Raw genomic sequence first — 26,346 nt, forward strand, 5'->3', positions numbered from 1 at the left:
CAGGAAGTAAGGACTTCATTCCTGACTTTACCACGGACGTGTGTGACCTAAAGCAAGTCAATTAATTTTTCTCTTCCTCAGTTTCCCCATCAGTAAAATAAGCCTTATCGATCTAACAGGTGTTATGAGGTTTGATAATTGAAAAGTGCTCTGAAATCTCATTAACAGAAGGTACTATATGAATTATTTAAATTTAAGAACTGGTTTATGCCAATGGATGGATTTCTTTTCCCTGCCATTATAAATCTAAAAAGAACACCCCACCAACCACATATCTGGATATGGTCCTGTCTACTGAATGACTGTGCTGTATGCAGCAATTCTTGTCTCTTCGTGGCATCTGTTTTCCTGCTCTACTTCTTCCTTTTGCAATATGTCTGCTGTCTAGATCTCTCAGTGTATACTGTAAAAAGATTATTGGCAAAAATTTTCAAAAGCTAGACTCTTAGATCCATATTTAGGTTTCTAAGAATAGGATTTTCAAAAGCATGTAAATGACTTAGCAGCACAAGTCCCATAGGCTCTTTTGAGCCAATGAAGAATTTTCCTGAAATAAGAGATTTGTGATGGGGACTACAAAACTTTTCTACTTTTCATGGAAAAAAAACTCTTTTCTTGATCCAGTGAGGAGACTTATATATTCTTCTTGGAGTTACAAATTCATACAACTTTCAGAGACAAGCTTAACTATTGGTCATTGGGGTGCTATTTTTAGTTGCATGCTATGGAAAGACCAGTGAAGGGTAGTGTCAGCTATGTATGATGGGGTATTTTTAAAAACAGTTGGCCTACAATAGGCTAGCTGAAAAAAAAAAAAAGACACATGATTAGCCACTGAATGCCCATTGAAATCTGTTGATCTTTAGAGCACAGACCTTCTTGTTGACAAAGATAGCTGTCATTTTTACACAATCCTCACTTCCTTTCCCCACAGAAACACAATATTTGCGAGCAACACTTCGTCTTTGCAAATAACAGACATAGCCAACTCCACCACTAGGCAGGACCGCTTTGGTGGCCTCCATTTCTTTAACCCAGTGCCTATGATGAAGCTTGTGGAGGTAAGTGTCTGATAGTATTCTGATAATAAATATTATAGCAGGGCAATATACTTGTACTTCACTGACAGTTCATTAACGTAATAGGATGTATCCTAGTGTGTAGCCCTCATGACCAGGAGGCACTACCTTTAGAGATAAGAAGATGAAATGACCTCCATTCCAAGAGAGGGAGATGGACTGAACAGTCCAACAGGACTTTTTCATCTCTGGTTGATCCATCTCCATGCCCAATCAGCTTCTGGCCTCTCCGCTGAGACTGCCAACAAGAGCGTCAGGTTTGATGATGATTTCAGTCACATGGACAACTGTCTGATAAGAACTTTTTGTGTTTTAAGTCATCAGGCAATGGGCAGAGGAATTTGGGTTCCTATGAGCCCAGGCTGGATATGAACTGATGTTAAAAGAGGTGAAAGACCCCACGTCCTGTTGCCAGTCCCCTGAGTCATTAGCTCCTTTATTGTGAATGTTTCAGAACATCCTAATCTAATCCTTAGCATCTTTGAAACAATATGTATTTTTATGCTTCTGATATGTTTCAGGTGAAGTGTGTGGAGATTTTGAAATAATTTGTTTTTAATACCAGGTTTGGATCTTTATTTCTCAGTTGTATTAAGGTACAAAAAATACAATTATTTTAAAGCTATTTGACCATTCATCTAATGGCACATGTGCCTGGTGTCTGTCGTTTTAATAGATCATAAAATATGTATTCATCTTGCTACTTAGAGTAGAATAATAAATGCATCCCCTGTGGAAGTGTACAGGAGCACATGAAGTCCGTCCCAACATTACTATAATCCTTACCCAATTTATCCCCCTCACCAAAAAATAATGACCAACATAACAATTTTTTTAACATCTGATGCCTATGCAGTGGGAGTAGGGGTGAGCCAGAACCCCAGATCTGAAGCACTTACCATAATTCCCTCAGACTCGGGGGGCGGGGTTGAATTTCACAGCTGGATCTATCTTTGAAATAGGTCAAACCAAAAACTGCAGAGACAAACGCATATGAACTTTTGGGTATGTCTGAAAGTGAACTTTGGGCCCATCTCTGCTACGAAGCAAGATTTCCTCCTCCCCATGCCCTCAAGTGCTGTGCTTCTTTCTCTCTCCCCCGCCCCTCTGACCCCCGATATATGAATAATTCTAGAGTTTCCTCAGTAACAAACATTCACCTGTGTTGTGCCTTCTGTTATAACTTCCTAGTTTTTTAGGCTTATTTTTTTGTAATAATTTTCTGGATGAAATCTTCCATGTGTTATCTCAGTCCTAAAATAAATGATATTTCAGGAAAGTTTGAACAAAATCTGTCCGTCTGTTGTGTTCTGAAAATGCCAATTGATACACATTTTCTGCTGTAAAAAAATACTTGAGTCTCTCTCTCTCTCTAGATGCATTAATCATATGGCAGATCTTTGCAAGCTGAAATTTTCCACCTCAGTAGTGAATACTGAGGACTAATCTTCAGGCCAACTTACAAAGTGGTATTTACAGGACTGTGAAATAGCAGAGATGTATCATCACTGGAGCTGGTCAAAACTCAGGATCAATGACTTCCCACGGAAAAGAAATTCTAAACAAATTTCATTTTGGAAAACTCAAGATGTTTCTGTTCAACTTTTCCCAAAATGAAACCGAGCAGCCAGCAGCTCCTGGCTCCAAGGGACTCTGAGGGCTGCCTGGAGAGTCCCCTGCTATGAGTAGGGAATCTTAAAAATCCTGAGAGCCCTGGTTCAAGCCGAGGCTGTCATACTCCTGGTTCCACAGCAGGGAGTCTGGAAGCCCTGGGGTCTGTGACTGAGGCAGTCTGTATGGCACAGCTGCCCCAGAGCTGCAGGCTCTGGAAGCCCAGGCTCCCTAGCAGTTCCGAGGGAGCTGGTAGAACACCAGGCATGTAGCCGGCAAGTTTCCATCAGGACTCTTGGAGTGCACTGGCAGAAGTTTGTCAAACTGAAATGGTTCCACAAACATTTTATTTGAGGAATTGGCATTTTCCGATGAAAAAAAGTTTTGTTTTAAAATTCCCTATCAGCTATAATTGTCACTAGCCTGATCCGGCAAAGGTTTTTGGCGTTGGGACTTTATGTGGGCATAAATATCTGCCTGGGATCTCTTTGTAGGGTTGAAACCAATGTTAAAAATTGAAAGAGACATATTAGTTTTTCCTTTTGTCTAGAGGCTCTTTCAATTTCAGGCTGTCCTGCAGCACCATAATGTTTGGATTGGCAAACGCTGCAGACCTGTGTTGCCTAGGTAGAATAAGTGATTCAGATGGAAATAAAGAAAAACCGTAGAAATGTGTGTTTTATTATTACAATAATGAGCTTTTGTTTAGAGTCATTCTATAGTAATACAGTCATCAGACCCCTCTAACAGGAGGTTACCATATTACATAGTGAGCATCTTTACACTACCCATGGCACGTCATCTCCAGTGATTTTACTGAATTGAGTGAAAACTCTGATTACACATTTAACAAACCAGGCATGGCTACAAATGTTAACATTCATAAAAATTGGACAGGTACGTTGGGGTTTGGAATGTTCTCTCTCTGAATATTGAATAAGTGGTAACCAATATGTAGAAACATTTCAGTTACCGAAGGTCTCATGAGGCTTATTTTTGTGAAACCTTAATTTGGTGCCTAATTCCAGTTGACATTAAACATTTATGTAAAGAAATACAAGTTCAGATTCCTATAATAATATTAACTCATTCATATTGCATATATAGAGTATATTAGATTAATAGTTTTGCTTTTAAATGGTTGACATAGATCTTGTCAACCCATAGTTTTGCACTGATTTAATTAAACTAGTTTACTTACATGTGCAAACCCCAGTGTGAACACTTTGATTAGCAGCGGCTTATCTCCGTTTAGCTTAAACATGTTGCCAACTTAAGTTGAACTGGAATAAGCTTTTTTTAAATTGAAATAAAAATATCCACATGGCCTTTTGAACTGGCTTAACTAAATCTGTTGAAAATCACACTTTAATCATAAACTCTGTGATTCTAAGGTCAGAAGGGGCCATTATGATCATCTAGTCAGACTACCTGCACAACGCAGGCCACAGAATCTCACCCACCCACTCCTGTAACAAACCCCTAACCTATGTCTGAGCTATTGAAGTCCTCAAATCATGGTTTAAAGACTTCAAGGTGCAGGGAATCCTCCAGCAAGTGATCCTTTATATCAGTCCTGGGCATCTTTGTGTATAGTGTGACGAAGTTCCTCCTCTGTCTTAGTGGGTCTTGCGCTTATTGGCGGATTTGCTCGCCTTGGAGCTTCATGGCAGCCCTCAGCTCGGCTGTTTTCGTGAACCTGTGTCTGACCAGGAGTTGGGAGGTTTGGGGGGAACCTGGGCCTGCCCTCTATTCCGGGTTCCAGCCCAGGGCCCTGTGGAATGCAGCTGTCTAGAGTGCCTCCTGGAACAGCTGTGTGACAGCTACAATTCCCTGGGCTACTTCCCCATGGCCTCCTCCCAACACCTTCTTTATCCTCACCATAGGACCTTCCTCCTGGTGTCTGATAATGCTTGTACTCCTCAGTCCTCCAACAGTATGCGTTCTCAGCTCCTAGTGCCTCTTGCTCCCAGTTCCTTACACGCGCACCACAAACTGAAGTGAGCTCCTTTTTAAACCCAAGTGCCCTGATTAGCCTGCCTTAATTGATTCTGTCAGCTTCTTGATTGGCTGCAGGTGTTCTAATCAGCCTGTCTGTCTTAATTGTCTCCAGAAGGTTCCTGATTGATCTGGAACCTTCCCTGTTACCTTACCCAGGGAAAAGGGACGTACTTAGCCTGGGGCTAATATATCTGCCTTCTATTATTCTCCTGTTGGGGAACAGCGGAAAGTGAACCAATCAGAACAAATGAACTCAAAGTGCACTTGTTAGTGCCACGTTTTATTTCGTGCACTAGGGACAGGATGAAGAACACATTGGAAAGCTTTCACAGGAACCGATCCTGTGCATTGCTGAGATATTGTAATGGCAACGAGACTCAGCACTTCACAAAATAGGGACCATTTTTTTTCACAGAGCTACTTCATTCCAATCCAAAAGTCACTATGGGGAAACCGAGGCAGGAGGTGGCGAAGTGATTTGCTCAAGGCCCAAGGTCTCCTGTGTTCCAGTCTAGTGCTCTGTTATCGTTGGCTATGTAAATCATCCAATCAGAGATGAGCAACAAGACCACATGACTCCAAACTCACCAACACAGCATGAATGGCAAATATTTGCAGTTTGTGAACCACCTGCAAACCAAGTATTATTGACCCAATAAATGTGTGAGTAATTTTGCCAAATTAAAAAAAAAAAAAAAAATTACTCTCCTGTAGCCATCTGCCTGGACCCTGTCACAATAGACAGGTCTTAATGTACAATGGGTCTGATACTATTTTTCCAAAAGTGCCATGGGATCTTTCATGTCTGTTTAGAGAAAATAAACCTGTGTGTCTTTTAAGGCTGAAAGGCCCTATATGATGACTGAATGGCACTCAGTTTCTTTGTTTCAGAATGACAAAGAGCTGAGGTCGGAACAGGTGAAATCCACTTGCATTGCGTTACCTAAAAGTGGAGGTCTGGAAGAAAGCAAACATCTTTGAGGAGGAAAGAGATTCAGAACAGAATTGCAGGATGAGCGATACTTTTGATTATACATCTGGAGAGAACGTACCCAGGCCACTGCAGCAGGCTTCAGTATCGATTTGAAATGTTCTAGTGTATTTAAATTTGATATAGATTTTTTCAGTGGGACGTGCATTTTGACCCTGTGACGCTTAAGCATTTGCTTTAGGGATCAACGGTTTGAACTCTGGACATGCCAGTGCCAAATGGCTAACTAAAACTACACTGGTTTCAGAGTAGCAGCCGTGTTAGTCTGTATTCGCAAAAAGAAAAAGGAGTACTAGTGGCACCTTAGAGACTAACCAATTTATTTGAGCATAAGCTTTCGTGAGCTACAGCTTACTTCATCGGATGCATCACGAAAGCTTATGCTCAAATAAATTGGTTAGTCTCTAAGGTGCCACTAGTACTCCTTTTCTTAAAACTACACTGTTAAAATGCTGTGATGCTGGGGTCAAATCCGTCACAAATTTCTTTGAAGACTGTCTAAAGGGCACTTATTTAGTCCATGCAGAAATTCTCACTGAATCGAACGGGACACCTTTCACAGACACATATTCTCTTACCTGGCTGGTTCTTATTTGCATGCTCAGGGTTTAGTTGATTGCCATATGTGGGGTTGGGAAGGAATTTCCCCCCAGGTCAAATTGGCAGTGACCATGTAGGGGTTTCACCTTCCTCTGCAGCATGTGTGTGGGAGTCACTTGCCAGGATTATCTGGATATATCTCACTTAATCATTTCCCTGCCATTGCAGGGGTCTCTGGCTTTGGTGCCCCTCAGTCCCTCCTGTTCTCTGTCTGTGGCGTACAATAGTCTAGTCTAGTCTCCTATGGACCATAATACTTGATCTAATTTTGGTAGTTGGAGTTAGTATGTGGGTGCTGGGTGGTGTTGGTGGCCTGCGGTGTACAGGAGGTTAGACTAGATGATCTGGTGATCCCTTCTGGCCTTAAACTCTATGACTCCTTTTCAGAAAAGAAGAAGAGAGTTTTTAGAGATTTTCCTTTGACAATTTGAGAGACTAGTATTTAGGCTTCAGAATTCCTAGAAGTAAAATAAATTTGAGCTTCCTTGAAACTGGTGTACGGTCTTATGTGTGAATGTCTTCCAGATGCTTAGATCTAACTTCAAAAGAAGCACACTATCATTTTACTGCTGAGAAACAAATCCTGGTGCTTTTATTCCACGCTCACTGTTTGTGTTGGTATCAGTGGTCATTCTGGTGCTTAGGAGACCAAATTCCACTGAAAATCTTGTGATGATATAGTTTATCTGTCACTGCTTATGTAGCATAGTTGATTCTGCGTGGATGCATAGAGAGTCCAAGTTAACTAAAATGTTATTTCCAGAGCTGCATTGGCATCATTTCTCGTTCTGGGGCACTAATAAATAAGTAAACAGATACCTTGTTAAGTTCAAACTCTGTTAAACTCTTTAGAAAAATCCAAGTTTGCCAAAGGGTAAGGATAAAATTGCTAAGAAAATAACTTGGGTCCTTCCTACTCTTAAGCTTATAAGAGGCCTTTACGCAGTTTGAAAAGTAGAAATGAAAAACTGTTTTCTTTAGACTTCATGTGTTGATATAATACAGTGTCTATGTCTGTCCACCTGTTTATATTGGCCAAGGAAGCCATGTTACACCCTTTCTATCAAGAACTGTGTGTAAATACGGTTCTCTAGAATGTCGCCAATGTGTTTCCCTGGGCATTAGGGACCATATGGCTTTTGAAGTTTTTATACTATCCACACAGGAGCCTTTGCAGTAGAATTCTAAAAAGATGAACTCCATTGCTTTGAACCTGGTGCATGTTTTAAATGTCTCACAGTAACAATTTCAGAATGTGGAGGGTACTTTGGAGTGCTTTAAAATAGGTTTCATTGTTTTATTGTTACATGTATATTAATTTTGGTTAGTGTGACTGTTCTTTGTAATATAGGTATTTTGTGGAATATTCAGAGAACATCCTGAATCATGGTTTAATTTTTGGCACAGTTATCGGGGTGGGGAGAGAAAAGGCTTCTGGTTGCTTATTAACACATGTCGGTTCCCTCCTAGGTCATCAAGACACCAATGACCAGCCAAAAGACTTTTGAGTCGCTCATGGAATTCACCAAAGCATTGGGAAAGAATCCAATATCTTGCAAGGCAAGTAGGTCTAGATTGTGAGGAGAGACGTGCAATGCTCAGGGGACTTCAGGTCTGCTCATTTAAAAAAACTATTCATTTTAATGTGGTGTGTAATTGCATGAACACAATGAAAATTTTCTACTCTGCTTCTGGCACAGATTATCCATTCTCATGCAAATCCCTTCAGGAGAGAAAAACTTGCTTGCTAAAAGTCCTTGAAAGAAAGAGAGATCCCAATCTGCCATATCATTGTGTGAATGGAGTGGGTCTGGCTGTTGCGTGAAAGAGCAAGGGATAGTTCTGGCAAACCTAGTGCGGGTCAGGGATCGCAGTTAACTGCTCCAGTCCATTCAGACCCTAACTACAGTGGAGAATCTTGGTCCCCTTGCCCTCCAAACACCTGAGGCATCACAGCCAGTTCATGTGCTGTGTTGCTTTTGGATCCTCCACTATGGGTAGTGTATGCACATTATTCTCTCTCAGTGTGGGTCAGAGCAGTATTAATCTTCACTGCTTTTTGCTCATTCGCCTTATAGAGGGCTTCTGGGGACTGGAGTTGTGGGGTGGGGGAGGCAGCGCGATGGCTCCTCACCTTTCATGGAAGCATCTGGCCCATAGAAAGGAGGAATTATTGTCAAGGAGTTGTTGGCATCCTGGGTTCTGTTTTCAGCTGTACCACCACATTGTTTTATGGTCTTTGGCAGGTTTTTTTAAATCTCTGTACTTCAGTTTCCCAAATTGTAAAGTGTAGATAACTCTTTCCCTTCTCATCAGTTACTGTTTGTAAAGTAGTTTGACTTCCATGAGCAAAAAGCACGATGGAAGTGAGACCTTGGACAAGTTCCTTCGCCATTCTGTGTGTTAATTTTCCCCTTTGTAAAATGGGGATTATAATGCTTGCCCAACATTGTGAAGCACTTGGAATATATACTTGCTGTATAAGAGTGTGAGGTGTGGTATTTTGTACTATTATTTATTATTATCCTAACATGTGATAGTATATTAAATAATACTGGTGTTTACGGTACTCTTTCATATGTTCTATTTCTCATTTCCCTTTACATTTTTGATTACTATAGAAGCTTACATTAAAACAAGATCTTGGTTGTTTGGGAGTCAAGCTGCCCTTGCTGCATAATTCTCAACCCAGTTCACCACTTTCTGTTTGCAAAATTGACACTGGTTGCTGTTGAAGTGATTATGATGTCACAGAAGTTTGATTTACAATGATGAATAAACAGCAGGAGTAGATAAGCTCTTAAACCATGAATGTGTTTGTTAATAAATTCACACACGAAAGGGAAGAACTCCTCTCCCTAGATTAGAAACCCAGAATCAGCAGAATTTTTCTGACTAGCTAGTATTTTCCAAGTAGCTTTCTAAGAGGCAATATTGAGTCTTTTAAGATCAGTTAATAATTAAGAATGGGGATGAGGCCCTTTTATGTTCCTCAGCCATATCTGATCACATAATAGCTCTTAGTTATGAGATTCATTTCTGTTAAACAAAAGTAGTGAACAGGTAAATCAGGCAAAAGACCGGTAGTCCAGAGTGAACTGAAACTTGGTGAGCTAATAAGCAACTTCCTTATTGAACTTGTAATACAGCATTTGGCAATAGTATCGGTATAGAGGGTTTATTTAGAAACTCTGTGCGTTTTTTTTACAGGATACCCCAGGATTTGTTGTAAATCGTCTCCTGGTGCCATACCTGATGGAAGCAGTCCGGCTTTATGAGAGAGGTATTTACCAGTGGTATTTACTTTGTGAGATGTTGACATTACTCTGCTAGATATTAATCTCTTCAGATAAGTGTTGGGATTCTTATAAATGTTTGATCTTTTAGGAATCAGTCAGATGATAAAAAAAAGTTGTGATCATGTCAAATGTCAGCCTATAGATGTAATTAAAAGAATTTCTCATCTGAATTTTGAGATGCTGAGCAATCCCTGGATGCTGAATCAGTATTTATAAATTGCTTATTTGAATTTTCCAATGGCTGGGAAATGCTTGACGTTTAGAGATGATGGGGAGAGTTGGCTTGGTTAGAACACCTGTTCTTGGGTTAAAACGGGTGAAGTTTTTGAACGTGTTTTAGAATCTTAAGAGCATATTTACACATGAAAACTAATCCAGGATAAGGTAGGATATGGATTTAAAGTGGATTAACTATTCCAGATTAACTCCAAGTGTGGACGCTCTTATTTCTGGAATAAGAGAGTCAGCACCTGAAGTTAGTCTGGAATAGCATTCTGGAATAACTCCTCTTCTAGACAAGCCCTAATACCCATTTTCAAACGTGTCTTGGGCACATAGGAACCTTGGGCTTTCTGCCCTTGAAAGTTATATCTGCATAGCTACAGTGGTCAAGGATTTGAAAAAACCAACCCCCTGACCGACATAGCTATGCCAACAAAATTCCTAGTGTAGGTGCAGCTGCTATTCCCACACCAACAGAAAAACTCCGGTCGCTGTAGGCTGCATGTATACTAGGGTGTTATGCTGACTGACATACGCTCGATAGTGTAGACAAAACCTCAGTCCCATTGCCTCCCAGTAACCTCCTGCTCCTCTCCCACTAGCTCTAGTTGCTTTGGGAGCTCCTGCTTTAGTGGTAGTCTCTTTTGCATTAGGATTTGGAAGGGAAGGAATCCTGACTCCCATAACCAAACCCAGCTAATCTTAAAAACCTAAACCATTTAAAAAAACAAACAAACAAGCTAGTAATGTGAGTGGATAAAGGGCAAGTTACAGATGCCATGTCTACACTAAAAAATTAAGTTGACCTAACTTACACTGGCATATAGCGTCCGCAGTAATTACATTGTGCCTATCTACACTTTTCTCCTTGTATCAGCAGCGTGCATCCTCACCAGAAGCACTTGTATCAATTGCATTGTCAGTTTGGGGCATTGTGGGACAGTTCCTGAAGGCCAGTAACAGTCAATGTAAACAATGCAGTGTCTACACTGACACTGCGTTGACCTAAGTACATCGAACTTGACTTTATGCTACTCATGGAGATGGAGTTAAGTCAGTGTAGCGGGGCAGTTACGTCAGCAGGAGCAAAATTTAAGTGTAGACACTTCCATAGTTAGGTCGACATAAGCTGCCTTGCGTCGACCTAACCTCGGTAGTGTAGACCAGACCTTAATGCAATTGTTCTTATTTCAGGCACTCTGTTCGTCACTGCATGCTATTAACAATGTCTTTCCAAAGTTTTGTTTTTGAAAGCAGCATTTTCTTACAGATGAAAGCATTCCATTACCAGCATTCCAGCTAGTACGTTTTAAATATTAAAAAATCTCCTTTATAGCTTATGGAAGTGATGGTTTGATCTCCAAGAGAAATTTAAACTTGTGCTACTTGTTTATCCATCAACAAATGTATCTAATTACATCTCGAAGGGAGAATAGAGCAAATTACAGTGACTTGAAAGGCAAAGGAGCGGGGGTGGAGAGGGACAGCTTTTCTCTTAGTAAAATATCACAATTTGGAATACATTATGTGGGTGTTCTAATGTGTTAAGGAGATTGCTTTGTTAAACGATAGATGTCATTTTATGCACTTAGGGAGACGATAGATTTTTAAATTTATAGAAAAAATTCTCAAAGATTTTGTAATAAAATCAACTCCCCTTTGCCTAAGCAAAAACATTATTTTGATTTCAGCTTTGTTCTGGTTGGTCTTTTTTGTTGAAGAATACAAGGATTCTACACTTGTTTAAAATTTATTAATGAACTTTAATTATTTAATGAATAAATTTAGGGGGTTGATTGAAGTTGCGTTAAAGCCTGAAGACCTGACATTCACATTGATTGATATTCTCTGTTGGAATGTGTTAAACTTGTATCATGTCTGTTCCTCTTGTGTTGATCCTCATGGTAGTGACTTGAATCAGGTTAGAAAAAGAGCATTACTCTACTAACCTTGGCAGGGAATCTAGGATATTGCTTGACAATAATAATCATTGAAACTTTAATTTTATGGGGTCAATCACTGAAGTCCTTAGGCATGCAAAGTATTCAGGCACAATACACATTTGAGTCTGTGGGTAAAGATTTCAGGATTTCAGCTTTTGCACAGGCTTTATTCCTCTAATGAAACGGTGCAAGTAATTATTTAAATTGGTGCCTTATTATGAGGATTAGTATAGGAAAGTTCATATTGCACTCTTTTTATTGAAAAACCAAGAAACCCCAGTAAAGTAGTCTGGCTTACATGGAATTCCTGTATTTAGGTAGCTCTGACTATGAATTGGGGGACAGCTTTTTTTGTACTGTTGTCCTTCTAAGTGTATTCTGTCTTTATTGTTTCCAGGGGGCAGGGAGTTCTCCTGCAACTAGTTAATGTCGGTAGGTGGTCAGGCATCTAAGGCTTTGTCTACACTGGACTTTTGTCAGCAAAACTTTTGTTGTTCAGGGGTGTGAAAAAATCACACACACCCCACCCCGAACGACAAAAGTTTTGCTGACGAAAAGCATCCGTGTGAACAGTGCTTTGTTGGCAGGAGAGTTCTCCTGCCAACAAAGCTACCGCCACTTGTTGGGGGTGGAAGTTTTTTGTCAGCGGGAGAGCTCTCTCATGCCGACAAACAGCAGCACAGCTGTCGCTAAAAGGTGCGTAGTGGAGACATAGCCTAAGTGGTAAAGTGTCTACTATAGCAAAGAAAGTGAACCAAATATTTTGCTGTTGTAAGTAGGTATAATTCCATCAACTTCAATGGATGAGTTGCATCCATTCTGCTGTGATGAATTAGGCCCAATAGTTTAAATCACATTGAAATTAAGTGTCATTAAAAAATTATTTTCCATTAGTGAAACAGGCTAATTCTTATCATTTTTCAAAAGTAAAATGCGGATCCCAAACATTTCAACATGATTTTTTTTTTTAAAAGGGCACAAAAGAACATATCAGCCACAGAAAGGGAAATGAGTCTTATCAGCTGCTTTAGAAGTGGATCAGCAGTTGAAGATGTCCTGCTTAAATAAAAGGCAGTTTGGAAACTTCTTGCTCATGTTCCACAATTCAAAGCATTCTCATTGATTTATGAAAAAGAATGAAGCCCAGGGGCTTGAATCCTACAAGCTGCTGCGCACTCTCCTTTCTCATCAACCTTAGTGGAAGTTGACTTGACACTTCACAGAATTGGGCCCTTTGAAACTTGTATAACTCGATCACTTCAGGCTTGAACCAAAGTCCCTGGAAGTCAATCAAAAGATACACAAAGTTCCTTGGAGTCAAAGGGAAAGTCCCTTTAATGGCTAGCCTGTCTCTGACCTCTTTCTCTGTATCTAATCTCTATATGGCTGAGTTTTATTCTACGTTCCGTTCCTTTCCTTTCCTTTTTTTTTTTTTTTTTTTTTAAACCACATGAAATTATTTTTCAGATTCACATTATAAATTAAATGTCTCAAGTCTTGGTGTTTTGGAATTTTATTAATGACATTTCTGTATATTTTGTATTTTTTGCAAGTCTGAAATGTATAGACTTACACCAGAGCAAGATATTTTTACGAAAACTTAAAAATAATCAAGCACAAAATTTCTTCAGAGTGACTTGTTTGCAAGGTTTCAAACAACTTTAACTTTAGTTAAAATGGCTTTCTCTTCTTCTCTTGTTAGTGTGCCCTGGATCAGGGGTCTTTTGTATCATTATCCTTACATACAGCAAAAAAGCCTCTACTGAAATAGGCAATACGATAAGGACGAAGTCAGGAAAATGGGAATTAGGCCCACAAACATACTGTGGGAGAGGCCCAGCTTTGTACTCTTCTTTCTAGCTCTTCCTGTCTGCTCCTTCTTTGCTGGCTGGGCCCACATTTTGTAGCAGTTGAGTCCCCAGGGATCTATTGGTTTATTGGCTTCTGGACTTTTCTCACAGCTTTGATCTATGGGTCCATGTATTTGTCCTTAATCTGTCCTTGAAAGTATGCCAGTGAGGATACTTAGCGCTATTCTGGATACTCCTTAATGTTTACTGTTTTATATTTCTGCTGATAACCATGCCAAACACAACGCTTATTTCCATAACATATTTACTATGTGCTGGCTCAGTTTTAGTGGACCTGCAAAGATTACTGTAAAGAGCTGTGCTAGCATGAAATAACACTGTGTTAATTATTTAAAAATGATGGCAAATGGATACAGAATCTTCTCTGTTCATCAGACTGTCAATATTTTCTCTAGGAGATGCATCAAAGGAAGATATTGATGTTGCCATGAAGCTGGGGGCTGGCTATCCCATGGGTCCATTTGAACTGCTGGACTATGTTGGGTTGGATACCAGTAAATATATTATAGATGGTACTGTATACACATTTTCTTTCTTTCTTTCTTAGATAAATTGTAAATGGAGGTGTCAACTTAAGTCTGACTTTCCTCAGTTTAAATTGAGTGTAAGTGACTTTGCCTGTTAATGAATGATCAGTCAGCATCAATAATAACATGCCATCGTTTTCAAAGGCATGTGTTTACAACATGGGGGAGGTTCATGCCAAGTGACTATGGTTGTTCTGAGGGTCCCTTTGTGTGTGTCTGCACTAGAAAAATTAGTCCCCTTGTTGCAGCACTGGTAAAGGAGCACTGGTGTTTGGCTGCTAATGCAGCCATGGCTCAGGCTTTGAGCAGTTTGCTAACATTGGCCACTGCTGGAATATAGGTGCTTTTCAAACCGAGACCAGGCAACAGTGTGTTGTGGGGGTGAGAGAAGCATGAAATGAGGCTAAACTGTTGAACTCTTCCTCTTAAAGAGTGTGAGGAGAGATGTTGTGCTCCAAAGAACACCCATAAACTCACTCTGTAAAATCCCTTCCAAACTTCTCTGGCTTTAATTTGTAAAACTGACTTACATTTCCTTGGAGAATGGTGCATGTGTATACATGAAGCGAAATAAGAAACCCTTTTGCCTACGCCATTTTTGTTTTGATTGGAGGAGCTCTACTAAGTGATTTACAACAGTTATTTTGGAGAGAGAAACCCACCTCTTTAAAATAAATGTGGTTTCTGCAACTCTAATCAAACAATTAGGAAAATGGATTTCATACTGTATAAAAACAAGTTGGCTGCTTTTGAGTGCCCGAATGACTGGAGAGTGTGGCAGTTCATAGCAGCATAAGAGGGGAAAGCTATAAAGATTGAGCAAAAATATGTCATGGGAATCACAGCATGATAAGGACGTGCACATTCTAAATGCAGGCTTGTGTTTACTGGAGGTAATTATGAGAGGTAACTTGGAAGTTTGCCATAGAGTTAAGCAAGTTGGGAGAAGGGGAGCTCCATCCTTGTGGAACAGTGTAAAGATTGTGTGGAAAAGTAACTGGGAAACAGTAGGAAGAGTGATCAGAGTCCTCAGTTTACAGACACTTTTCTTGATACTATGAGGGAAAAAGTGATCATTGGGAATCATCTTAAACTAGTCTCTTTGTCAAGGCGATCTCCTGTGAGTGAGCTGAGAGTATAAGTCTTCAGATTGTGGGTAGTAGAGGCTTAAACAAGAAGCATAAATATGTACATACCACTTCTAATGAATTTCTCATATAAATATTATATAGCCTTCCTTCTGTAATAAATGTGTGAGAGAGTTCCCAGTCATGTGTTTGTCATTGTTGCTCATACTCTACCTCTGGTGTTAAAATGTTTATTGCTGAGCACTATACTTAAGTGCTAACATTCTGAAAGCCTTTTTCAAACAAGAGCTCAATCCTCAAAACATCTCTGTGAGGTGTAGGGAAGTAGTAGTATCCCCAATTTACTGATGGGAAAACCAGGAATGGTTATTTGGCTGATTTAGACTGTGTTTTCAACAGAGAGGTATCAATGCGGGTTAATAATCCTAGTGAAACTGGAGAAGCTAATGAAAAAGGGTGAGGAAAGGGAGAAGAGGAATGAATTGGAAGTGACAGATATTTAGGAATATATTCCCTCCAGTCCATTTTCCTACATGTTTTACAAACCATATTTCCCTACAGAGCTAATAGGGAAGTCATTTATATGTGTTAAAAGTTGAATGTTTCATCATTTGTAAGTGAACAACAAAATATGAAGTGCTAAAGCTCTTGGCTTTTCAATAGCTATAAGATGTCAAACCCCAAAGAAGATGGTCTTGCAGAAGCACCTCAGAGATGGGATGAATGTTTGAGCTGATTAGCCAAATGGGATCTGGAAAAACTAAAACTGAAAGCCAAACTAATTGGGACTTTTTATCACCTCAGACTGAGTTTGATTCCAGCCTATTATCCCTAACCTAATGCCTCCCCTTGCTGCTTTGCTGTGCTCAATAACAAGGGCCCATAGTAATTGTGTTCCTGTAGAATTATTCTGGCAAATGTATTTTGAGGAGCCAGGTATAAGTGCTGTCCTTGCAGAGGTTACCATAGTGACACCTTTCATGACAGCTGCTCCCCAGCATGCAGTGGGTCTCAAGGTGAAGGGAAGGCCCCCTCTCACCACAGTTGATAAATGGTTGGACACTGATTTAATGACTGGCCCTGCTTTCCTGGTCAGAAATAGGAGGCTGAGGTGCAATTGATGACAAATTGTCTGACTGTAATTGTTTAAACAGCTCAGATGTATTCGGCTGGTGTTCTAAAAAGGTCTGCTTGAAACAAAATCTCACTTCCAGAAAATTCTCTTCAGTAAATCACTTGGCTTTCTATTAGTCAGTACTTCTGAGCAGTGTTACATTTTCTGACTGTTGCACAGATTAAAATCCTTCTTTCACCCTTGCTCTTCCAGTATTTTTATTACTATAGAATATCCCAGCTGCTGGGACATTGGGGATAACCTCCTTCAATAATATGTAGAATATACTTAGGGTGTAATCCATTAAGGTACATAGGTGTCTAAGTCCTGTTTTTAGACCCCACTGCAATGCCCAAAACTTCCATTCAGGTGCCACCTAACCCTATAGATACCTAAGCTCACTCAGCACCTAAGCTTCTGCATCTGGACGTGCACACTGCAGCCTCTCTCTAGGGACTTGGGCAATTCACATCTCAGGGAAGATGGCCATTTAAATCACATGCGGGGACTTGATCCAGTAGGCATGTTCAGTGGTGTGCTCCACCTCCTAGGTCGGCCCCCTCAGGTGAGTTCACACAAAACAGCTGGAGGGAGGGAGGGGGAGAGGAGGATAACCTTTCATTATCTTTAGTCTAGTGGTTAGGGAACTCCCCCAGGATGTGGGACCCCTGCAGTTCAAGACCTGCCCCCCTCTGCTTGATGAGGAGAGAGGATTTGAACAGGGATCTGCCATCTCAGATGAGTGCCCTTATCACTAGGCTTTACTGTCACACTAACTTTTTCTCTGGTCCAATTAATTAAAGTGGAAGAATTTAGATAGGAGAGAATGACAAGACCCACATGAGAATATTTCATGGAAGAGTACTGAAGTGTCCCTGACATCTAGGAGACTGTCCTCTTTGCAAATAATAAATATCACCACTAACTTATTCTTCCTTTCTCCTACCAGGGTGGCATTCATTAGAGCCAAACAATCCTCTGTTTGCTCCCAGCCCACTGCTGAATAAATTGGTAGAGGAGAAGAAGACGGGTAAGAAGACGGGTGAAGGATTTTACAAATACAAATGAACTCCAGCATATGAGGGGTTGTCAAGCCATCCATATAAGCATGTGCCATGCAGCATTTCTCCTGCTACACTAGGAATGCTGCTTGACCAAGCCTTTCCTAGAATGTCTCAGGCGGTTCTGTGCATTTTGATTGTAGTCTGTCTCTGAAGTGATTGTTTACACCGGTTAACAGTTTCTGGGCTGAGGGCCGATTTGGTAGATTAATTTTTCTTGTAATTCTGAAAGCTTTACACACATGGTGCCTTTGTGCAGATGTTGATCTTTCAGGCACAAGACATTTTCTTGCAGACAAAAATGAAAACAGCATTCATGTATTTGAACAGTTTATTATATTAACAAAATAACTCACGCACATTTTAGTGAAAATAAAATTGTCAGCAATTCTGTATTGAATCCACTGGTTTTGATTGGTGTACTTGGTTCTAATCCACCAGGTGGCAGTCTGTTTGCATCCTGGCAAATGTAGAGGCAGAAATGCAATGTCTGGTTTTGTTTTGACATTTTTTTTTTAAATTATGCTAATCTATAGAACATAGTAATAGCTGGATTACAATATAATAGTACCTTAAACAGATTATTTTTATAGGTTCTGTATTTTTAAAAATTAATCTTGAAATGATTTATACTGTCATTTGTGGCTGACTCCTCAGGAAAAAAGCTGCTTAATACTGTGTTTTAAAGCAGTAATAATTATTTCAATTGGGGTAGCACTTAAAGGCTCAAATCATGGATCAGGGCCCCATTGTGCTAGCCACTGTACAAGTGTATAACAGAGATAGTCCAGCCCTGAAGAATTTACCATCTTAAGTACATGGATTTATTTTAACCAGCTAGAATAAAAAGCGTGTAAACATTTTTATAAATGCTGGGGAGTCCTTTAAGCTAGCTTTTTTACTGGAACTTCTTCAAAAACTTCTTCAAAAACTAAAAAAAAATTATTTTTGTAGTGTCACTCTCCTTGTACCAGGGTGCTGTAGTTGAGCTCTTTAAGATCAGGTCCCATCTGTGTAAATGTATAGGCAGGACACTCTTTGTAATGGGTCCTTGGTTTTGGAATTTTCTTTTCCCTGGGCTTGCGAGGGAGTTTTGTTAATATTTCATGCCTGGTTCAAAGCCCCCATTTTCTCAGGCTATTGTGGAGGAAATGGGTGGAGGGTTGGGGTGTTCATTTCTTTGGTAGCCCTTTTCTATTATTTAGTTTGTGATACTTTATAGGATGGGTGTCTATAACATAAATCGGAAGAAATATGAGGACAGTTCTTCCATCCAAAGATCCTGCAGAGCTTTGCAAGCTCTCATTGTTCAGATAGAGAAACTGAGGCACAGAGCAGTTGAGTGACTTGCCCAAGGTCACACAGGAAGTGTGTGTGTCAGAGGGAGGAAGAGAAAGCATTAACTTCAGTAAGACCAGGATTTCAGCCCACATCTGATTTCCAGTCCTGTGCCTTCAAAGAACAATGTCACATTAAAGAAATCTTACTGTCAACAAAAATTGTTGGTACTGATCACAACTTAGCTTGTTAAAACTGAATGAATTTTTAAATTTTAGTTAACTTTTCATGATCGGTGGTCTTCACTTTTTGAAATTCTTCCAGCATGGACACAGAAATGGAGGAAATCAGTTTCACGTTAAGGTTCTCAATGTTTGAATTGTGAATCTTGTGTTTTGTGGAAGCTTTTTTGTTTTAAACACAAAATCAATATTTGGGGCCAAATTTGAGTTGATAGTCTTCCCTTTAATCATAAAATCATCTTTCATTTAATTTGAAGGATTGATGTTTAAAGTCCTGCATGAGCTATTTCATCATAAACTTAAATATAATCAATCATCAGTAAATGTGATATTCTGGGAAAACAAACTTTCCCTTATGCAATGTTTTCTTTTCAAGAGCTCTAACAGATACACTTTGTATGCGTGTGTACGTATATATAAAATATATACCCCAAATCTGCAAGTGGCATTTGGAGGTTCAGCCTGCTATTCCTGAAAAGTTTTCCCTCCAAAACGAATGGGACGTTTGGAGGTGCTTAGTCTGAGGGAGTGGTGTTTGTGTCCGTCAGGAGTGCTTGGCGTGCCAGACAAAGCAACATAGGTAAGAGATACCAGGTCAACATTTCAAACCTGAGTGCCTAAAGTTAGCCCCATAAATCCATGTCAAGGCACAGAAATATAGAATATGCATAAGTCCCATTGAAGATACACTTTTGAAAACCAGTCTACTTTTGTTGATGCATCTTAATATGGATTTAAGGGGCTAACTTTAGACACCCAGGTTTGAGAACATGGGCCAACAGCCATCTTAAAAAATAGCTTATTTTTGATTTGGCTTACTGTTCTCAGAAATGCATAAAACTTGTTGTAAGTAACTTGTGTTCAAGAGATTATGATGAAACAAATCTGAAGTTATAACAGCTACAAAAAGTCATTGTGCTACAGTTCAAATGTCCCTTCGCCAAGAGAGGATTATGCAGTAGTCAGAGTCAATTTAAGATTCACATTAGGGCAGTGATAATGCACGAGGGATCATAATTTGAGTTGGGTTGAGTTGAGTGATAATGCACGAGGGATCATAACCCTAAAGGAACGATTTCTTTTAAAATGGGATTCAAATCAAGCTTGAAATGCAAATAGTAAATGGAAAATTGTGGAAGAACTTTTTCCACCATTTTCTGGCGAAAACTTGTTTAAAGGCACCTTTGGGAAATTAGCTTAAAATGATGACTAATGAAATTCAACAAAGGAAACACCTGTTTGCACCTCCCCTTCCATCACTAACGATTGTCCAAGGATTCTGCTCCTTGACCTCAAGGTGTTGAAAAGAGGATGTGGTATCCTGGCCCTGCTAACTACTTATGCTCTTTCTGATAATGTAAAGGAAAGCAAATTGTGAAAAACTGGGGAATAGGGAAGAACAAAATGTTTGTTGTTGTTTTTCCTTCTCTACTTGCTTTTAAACCCTTTGTCTTCCTTGTCCTTTTTCTCAGCAGGAGCATTCATTGCATTTCCCTCAAAGCTTTGAGATGTGTGCATGGCACACATCTGGGGGGCAGCTTGACAGTCAACAGCTGAGGTGTCGGACACAAGCCCAGATACTGCAGCTGGAAAGATGGCTCAGAACTTAGCATCTGGGTCATCCGGCTGCCAAACATGTTCCCTCTATGGTCATCCTAGCTGCTGACTCTGTTGGGAAGAGCACAGGAGCACAGCCTATTTCACAAATGTAGTTTTAACTAGAACCTTAATGGGGCTGTCCTAGTCGGAATGCTTTGTACTGCTCCGTGTCGAGAGGGAGTGAGGTGTAAAATGCAAGCCATGGCACTGAGTGTGACAGGGATGCTAAGAAGGATCAAGCCTTGTGCAAAGGTTGTAGATCTGGCTGCCTGTTGGTAGAGGAAACACTCCCTATGTTGTATCAGCACCAAAAGATATATTCCTTCTAATCTCTCAATTTGGCTCATAATTACAGTTGCCCAGTAGATGAATGCAAGCATATTTTGGTTGTAATGTTTGTACTTACAGGTGTCAGTCTGATTCTCTAGCATGTTACTGTGTGGGATGGGTGCACTACTCTTTGCAAGATGGCACCTCCTGGCAGTTCTGGGGATTAGCTCTGCCAGGCTGACACACCTTCTAATAGTTACGCTCTGCCACTCTCTCGCTCCAGGAACTGCAGAGTCCTCTTTGTGACTCAGCCCTTGGGCCAGGTCACTATGTGGTTTCCCCTTCCAGGGATGTGTATCAAAGTCCCTGCTCACCAGCAGTCTCAGGCAGTGCACCCATTTGCTGCCCCAGGTGCCAGTCCCTCAGTGGCTGGTAGGGGAACCCGAGCCTGCCCTGTACTCTGGGTTCTGGCTCAGGGACCCTCTAAACAGTAGCTAAGGTAGGCTCCCTTCTGTGCCTTGCTGCCTTTCCCTGAGCCTCTCCCTTACCTCTTGGCCCTCCCCGCTGCTCTGGATTTGCCAGATTCTCAGCTCCCTCCTTTCAGGGAGCTTTTTGTCTCTATATACCCACTTCCTCCCAAGGAATGACTGCAGACTTACCTCCCTGCATTTTTTGCTGTCTTTCTGCCTGTTCCCACACAGGTGAGCTTCCCTTAATTAGAGCTTTCCACCCATGCTTAATTCTCCCAGATTGCAGCCCAATTGACTGATTGGGGCCACTTGGCCCAATTCAGCTCTTGCAGGCCCAGTGTGGAGTGTACACCCCATCACACTGTGGTAGATATTTTCCTCCCTAGATAGTGAGGACAGTAGCTAGATATGGATATTTAATTGAATCTAGGATGGGCCTATATGTAGTTGTTTTTTAAATGGTGTGGATGACATTTGAGAACACGTTGTCCTATGCACCACCTTTTTCCATTGGCAATCACAGAACATCTCTGTGGTAGCTGTAGCAGTGGTTTAGATGAAAAAACAATATTACAAAAACAATTACATGTATTGTAGCTGTTTTTAGATGCACTTTTGGCAGCTGGAAATGTGAATTCATCACCATGTGACCTAGCAGCTCTCCACTGACCACAGCTTCAGAATCTCTGTTGTATTTTGTATGCCAGGAGGAAAGTTTGATGGTGCGGCCAAATGAAGCTACTTGAAAAAGGTAACCCTTTTATCCCTTAGACTGATTGCCCCTTGTGTCTCTCCCAAAAAGTGTTTGACCTAGTGGTTTTGGAGCTAAAATGCAAATGTCGTTTTAAACTAGATTTTTGTTTTCTAAAATGTCAGAGAATTGTGACACAAATGGGGCTACTGCAATAGTTAGGGCAGGGGCCCTTAACCTGTGAGACACAACCAGGTGTCAGGGACTCAGTACCACAAGCCCCAAGCATTCCACAATCATGAGTCTGGCCTCAAAAAATCATGATGTTGGCTTGAAAATCATGAGGTGATTTATTTTTTTTTTAAATGATAAATGCTTGTTTCATTAACGTGGTTTCTGAGCCTTTAGTGTGCACTCTGGTCACATTTTCAAGCTTTTCTCTACAACCATCAAGCTGGAAACTTACTCTCTTTTTAAATGAATGCTGAGATTCTCAGGTAATTGCCTGCGTCCAGGAGCTTTAAGAAAATTTCCTGTATCATGAGAGCTGGCAGTGTGGGGTTGCAACTACTCTTCCCTTCCCATATTGCTAATACGGGTAGATCCCAGCTAGATGGGAGAGGGGCCTCTGGGGAGTCTTGTTAGGGAAAGTGGTAAGAACAACTAGTCTAAGGCAAAGCCTTTTTACCCGTGTTCCTCTCCTTTAGGATGTGTGGAGTTGTAGTAGCAGCTTCCACATGGTGGGATTCCACCATTCCTTTAAAAAAAAAAAGGGGGGGGGGAATTGACCACAGTTAGAAATCTCTGTACTGTTTGTGCTGTTGCTCTTTGAAGGGCATCTGCTAGCTTTTATATGATGAATTATTCCCATTCTTGCAGGAGAACTAAACTGCAATTACAATCTCTTAAATGCAGTCTTCCTACTCTCTTGGATACTTGGAGTATCAAGGAGCTAGGATTTTTTTTCTGTCTCATTTAGACTAGTGCTCTTCAAACAAGTGTTCATTTTGATGTATCCCTGATGCTGATTTCAAATGTTTAAAACCCTCAGCTAAAAAAATATCAGCCCATAATTGTCAGATGACATAACATGCTTTTTCCATTCTCAGAACTGGAAAAAGCCACTTGCCAGTAGCATGCTAGAAACTGTCCCTGCAAAGATGAAGGGGAGTTGTATCTTGCACTGTACTTCAGGAGACTGCATATACACCATACATTCCTATTGGTGCATGTGGAGGTCCCTGTGTTGATCTGGGTCAGGAAATCTACATAAGGGCCTGGCAGTGAACCAGTGCAGAGCAATGGGATTGCTGCTATTTATGTTAATCCACCATCCAGTTGTGTTTCTGTAGAGCAGCTCTGTGCTTGTGTTATAGTTGTGTGCGTTTTTGTCCCATTCCTACCCCTTTGTGTTAGTTTCTAGTTTTAGTATTTTGTTTTAAATTCTAGTGCAAGTACTTTGGGGCAAGGGACAGAGACTTCTTGTGTGTTTGTACATGGTCTAGTGCAAATGGGACTCCACTCCTGCCTGTGGCCTGTAGGTGCTCCTGATGGATAAGTAACTTAATAGTAAAGTGCTATTCCAGGTGGCTAACTCATGTATTTCTTCTGCACGTGGTGATGTTTATAATAAAAAGGAAGCAGGAAGTCAGGTTTGGTTTTCAGCCTTGGTTCAGATGCTGCAGGTTGGGCAGAGTGCAGGAGGATATTTAAATACAGTTCAGCAGCTTAGCAGGCACTAAGGGCTAAATCCACAAAGGGACTTGAGTGTTGCAATGCTGAGGGCCCTGCTGCCCAGTTAGACATGCAGGATCCCCATGCATGGTGTGGGAAGAATTGAGGCCTAAGAGGGATTGTCAGAAGTCCGCAAGATGAGTGGAGTGTTTCCTGAGAAAGGCAGCGGAGGGTTTAGGTTCCACCCCTCAAAGATAGTTGAGTGCCTAATTTTTGGGCTGAAGGGAGGCACCTGTTGCTGCTCAGGATTCGCAGCTGTGAACCCTCTTCTGGAGTTAGGCACCTATGCCAGGTCAGTCCTTTCCTGAGAAAAATGAGAGAGATTTGGCTATAATGGAGTGGGAGTCACAGTCCAGTGGTTAGATCACTCACCTGGGATGTGGAAGACATTTTTTCAAATCCCTGCTCTGCCTGACTGGAACTTGGCTCTCCCATAATCATGGTGAGTGCACTGAGCACCAGGCTTTTGGTTTTTCTGGTGCAGATATACACATATTACACTGTCTTCCTGATCTGATCACCTTGGCTCTCTTGGGTGGGTTATCTGTGCTCTCTGAGCATGGCCCTTGGAGCAGGTCTGGCAGGCTAGATAAGCAAGAGAATGTCTAGTATAAGAATCCCACTGGGCCTTAGGTGACTTTTGAGCATGCCTTCTGGCACTAACATAGGTGCCAAGGGCATTTAATTGCCTTCAGGGTTAGGTGGCAGCTAAGCAGATTGAGGATCTCAGTCGTACCTAAATGTTGGACTTAGGCACCTAAGTCCCTTTGTGGATCAAGCCATAAGTAACTGTGCATATCCTGACTGCGGTGTTGGCTGTTCCAGACAATAGGATTTTTCCTATGCTGGTCTCTGATACTATTTTGTTGGTGCATTTCTCTGCTGCCTAGTAACAGCCTGAGCTATTCTGGTCATACATTTCTGCCAGCAATCACTTCTAGGGTGGTTTTCCATAAGTGGACAAACCCTTATAGTAGACACACCATTCAAAAGAATGCAAAACGTTTGTCACTGGTAACCTAACCTCCCACTGGGGGCCTTAGCTCCAGCATTGAAAGGTTTGCAGATTAACCACTTTTCACCAGCAAGCAGCTCTGCTGAGTTGTGGGGAAAAGGTTGGAAGTGTGCTTTCGTGAAGGTTGATCTGCAATACACAGCTGGTACATGTATATGGGGAATTAACATCAACTAAACCCCCCCTTTATGCTTTGTCCCTGTAAGTTAGCATAATTGATTTAGTAAACATGTATACAGTACAGCAGAAACTTGCTCAACTGCACATACAATTAAAATGGATTTTTGAGTCTGCACTGACCAGTGAGATTTGGCTGCTGTGATGAAGGCAGGGGTGGTATCGGTAACATAATGCTCCCATTAAGAGAGCATCACGTCCACTAGCCCTTCTTCCTCTTGACATGCAATAGCACGCTTTCAATCGAGCATGTCCACATCTAGTCTGTAAACTTCATCAAGCCATTGTACAGCTACTCTCTGTTCTGGTGCCTGCTCTCTTGATTCTTCTGGGAGGTAGGTTCAAGTACCTCATCCAAATCGGGCAGAGTGAAGATTTGAACCCTGGTCTCCCACATCCCGGCTGAGCGCTTTAACTATAGGGCTGATGGTAATAAATAAAAATAAAACCACCCTGCTGCTAACCATCACCTCCATATTAGTGAGAAAGGGCTGAGCAGGAGATAGGCACTTCCCATTTCACTCCTGGCTAGTTTAGGTAGCTCCCCCTCAGCTTGCTGGGTTCTTTGGATTCCATGGTGAAGGAAGGTGCCTAGCTGTTGCAAGAGTGAGCCAGAGTCCCCCTTGGTGGCTAAAGTCTTCTCAAAACTGGCCCTAAGGCTGAGATTTTCAAATGTGCCTAAAAGATTTATCTGGGAGCCTAATCTTAGGTAAGCAAGAAGAGTTTTCAACAAGTTCCCCACCAAGAGTTATTGGGAAGGCGCAGGCCTCCCTTAGATATCTCAGTGCATAAAGGAAAATGGAACAGAATTCCCTCTTAATGTTTTCTTTGCTGGCCTGCTCAGACACACTCTAGGAACAAATAAATGCCTACTGAGGCAGCTAATTAGTCACTTCAGCCAGTAGCAGTAACAGCAGGGCCCTTAGGGCAGAAAGAATACTGAACTGTCCCACTACTGCGACTGGATTTGTTTGTTTGTTCGTTCGTTCAGCCAAATGGTTACTAGATTTTAATATGAATTGTGTACTGTCAGAGTATGTGTGTCAGCCTGTGAGCTTCAGGAGTTGAAAACCAAAGCTAGTGTTTGGATGTTAAATATTTCATAGGTGTAAATGTTGCCTAAACACCGTCTCTTGTGAAATGAATTAAATGAAACATCCCACCAAGTGAACCTTGAGTCGGATCGCTTCAGAACAAGTATCAATGTGGAGTTTGAAATGAGTCCTGTGACAAGCTTCTGGTAGTTTGCTCAAGAATTGGAGGTTTATTAAGAGAGATTGATTGATTGTACCAAGTGATTGTTTCTTTGGTATTAGACAGATGTTTCTGAGGGTGGTAAGTTTCCCTGGAGAGAGACACTAGTGTGTGGATGCTCTTATTTTAGAATAACTAATTAAGCTTGGTGTTTGATTAAATTACACCAATCTACTCTTTCCCCAACAGTTAACATGTGCAAGTGTTTA

The 26,346-nt window shown here is 41.0% G+C and overlaps 1 protein-coding gene across 2 annotated transcripts in view; it reads left to right on the forward strand.

The window, feature by feature from the left end:
- LOC141986330 (hydroxyacyl-coenzyme A dehydrogenase, mitochondrial-like) overlaps positions 1-17,803 on the forward strand; it is a 63,447-nt gene extending 45,644 nt beyond the window's left edge. Inside the window, exons 8-12 of one of the 2 annotated variants that reach the window (XM_074950722.1) lie at positions 935-1,061; positions 7,753-7,842; positions 9,493-9,565; positions 14,013-14,129; positions 17,296-17,803. In XM_074950722.1, coding sequence (XP_074806823.1) covers positions 935-1,061; positions 7,753-7,842; positions 9,493-9,565; positions 14,013-14,129; positions 17,296-17,414 — 526 coding nt within the window. In that variant the 3' untranslated portion in view covers positions 17,415-17,803. The remainder of the gene's footprint in view (positions 1-934; positions 1,062-7,752; positions 7,843-9,492; positions 9,566-14,012; positions 14,130-17,295) is intronic. The other variant, XM_074950723.1, reaches the window with a different exon arrangement.
- Positions 17,804-26,346: the final 8,543 nt, after the last annotated feature.

The sequence above is a fragment of the Natator depressus genome, chromosome 4 (assembly GCF_965152275.1).
Source record: "Natator depressus isolate rNatDep1 chromosome 4, rNatDep2.hap1, whole genome shotgun sequence".
In the NCBI taxonomy this organism is placed as follows: Eukaryota; Metazoa; Chordata; order Testudines; family Cheloniidae; genus Natator; species Natator depressus.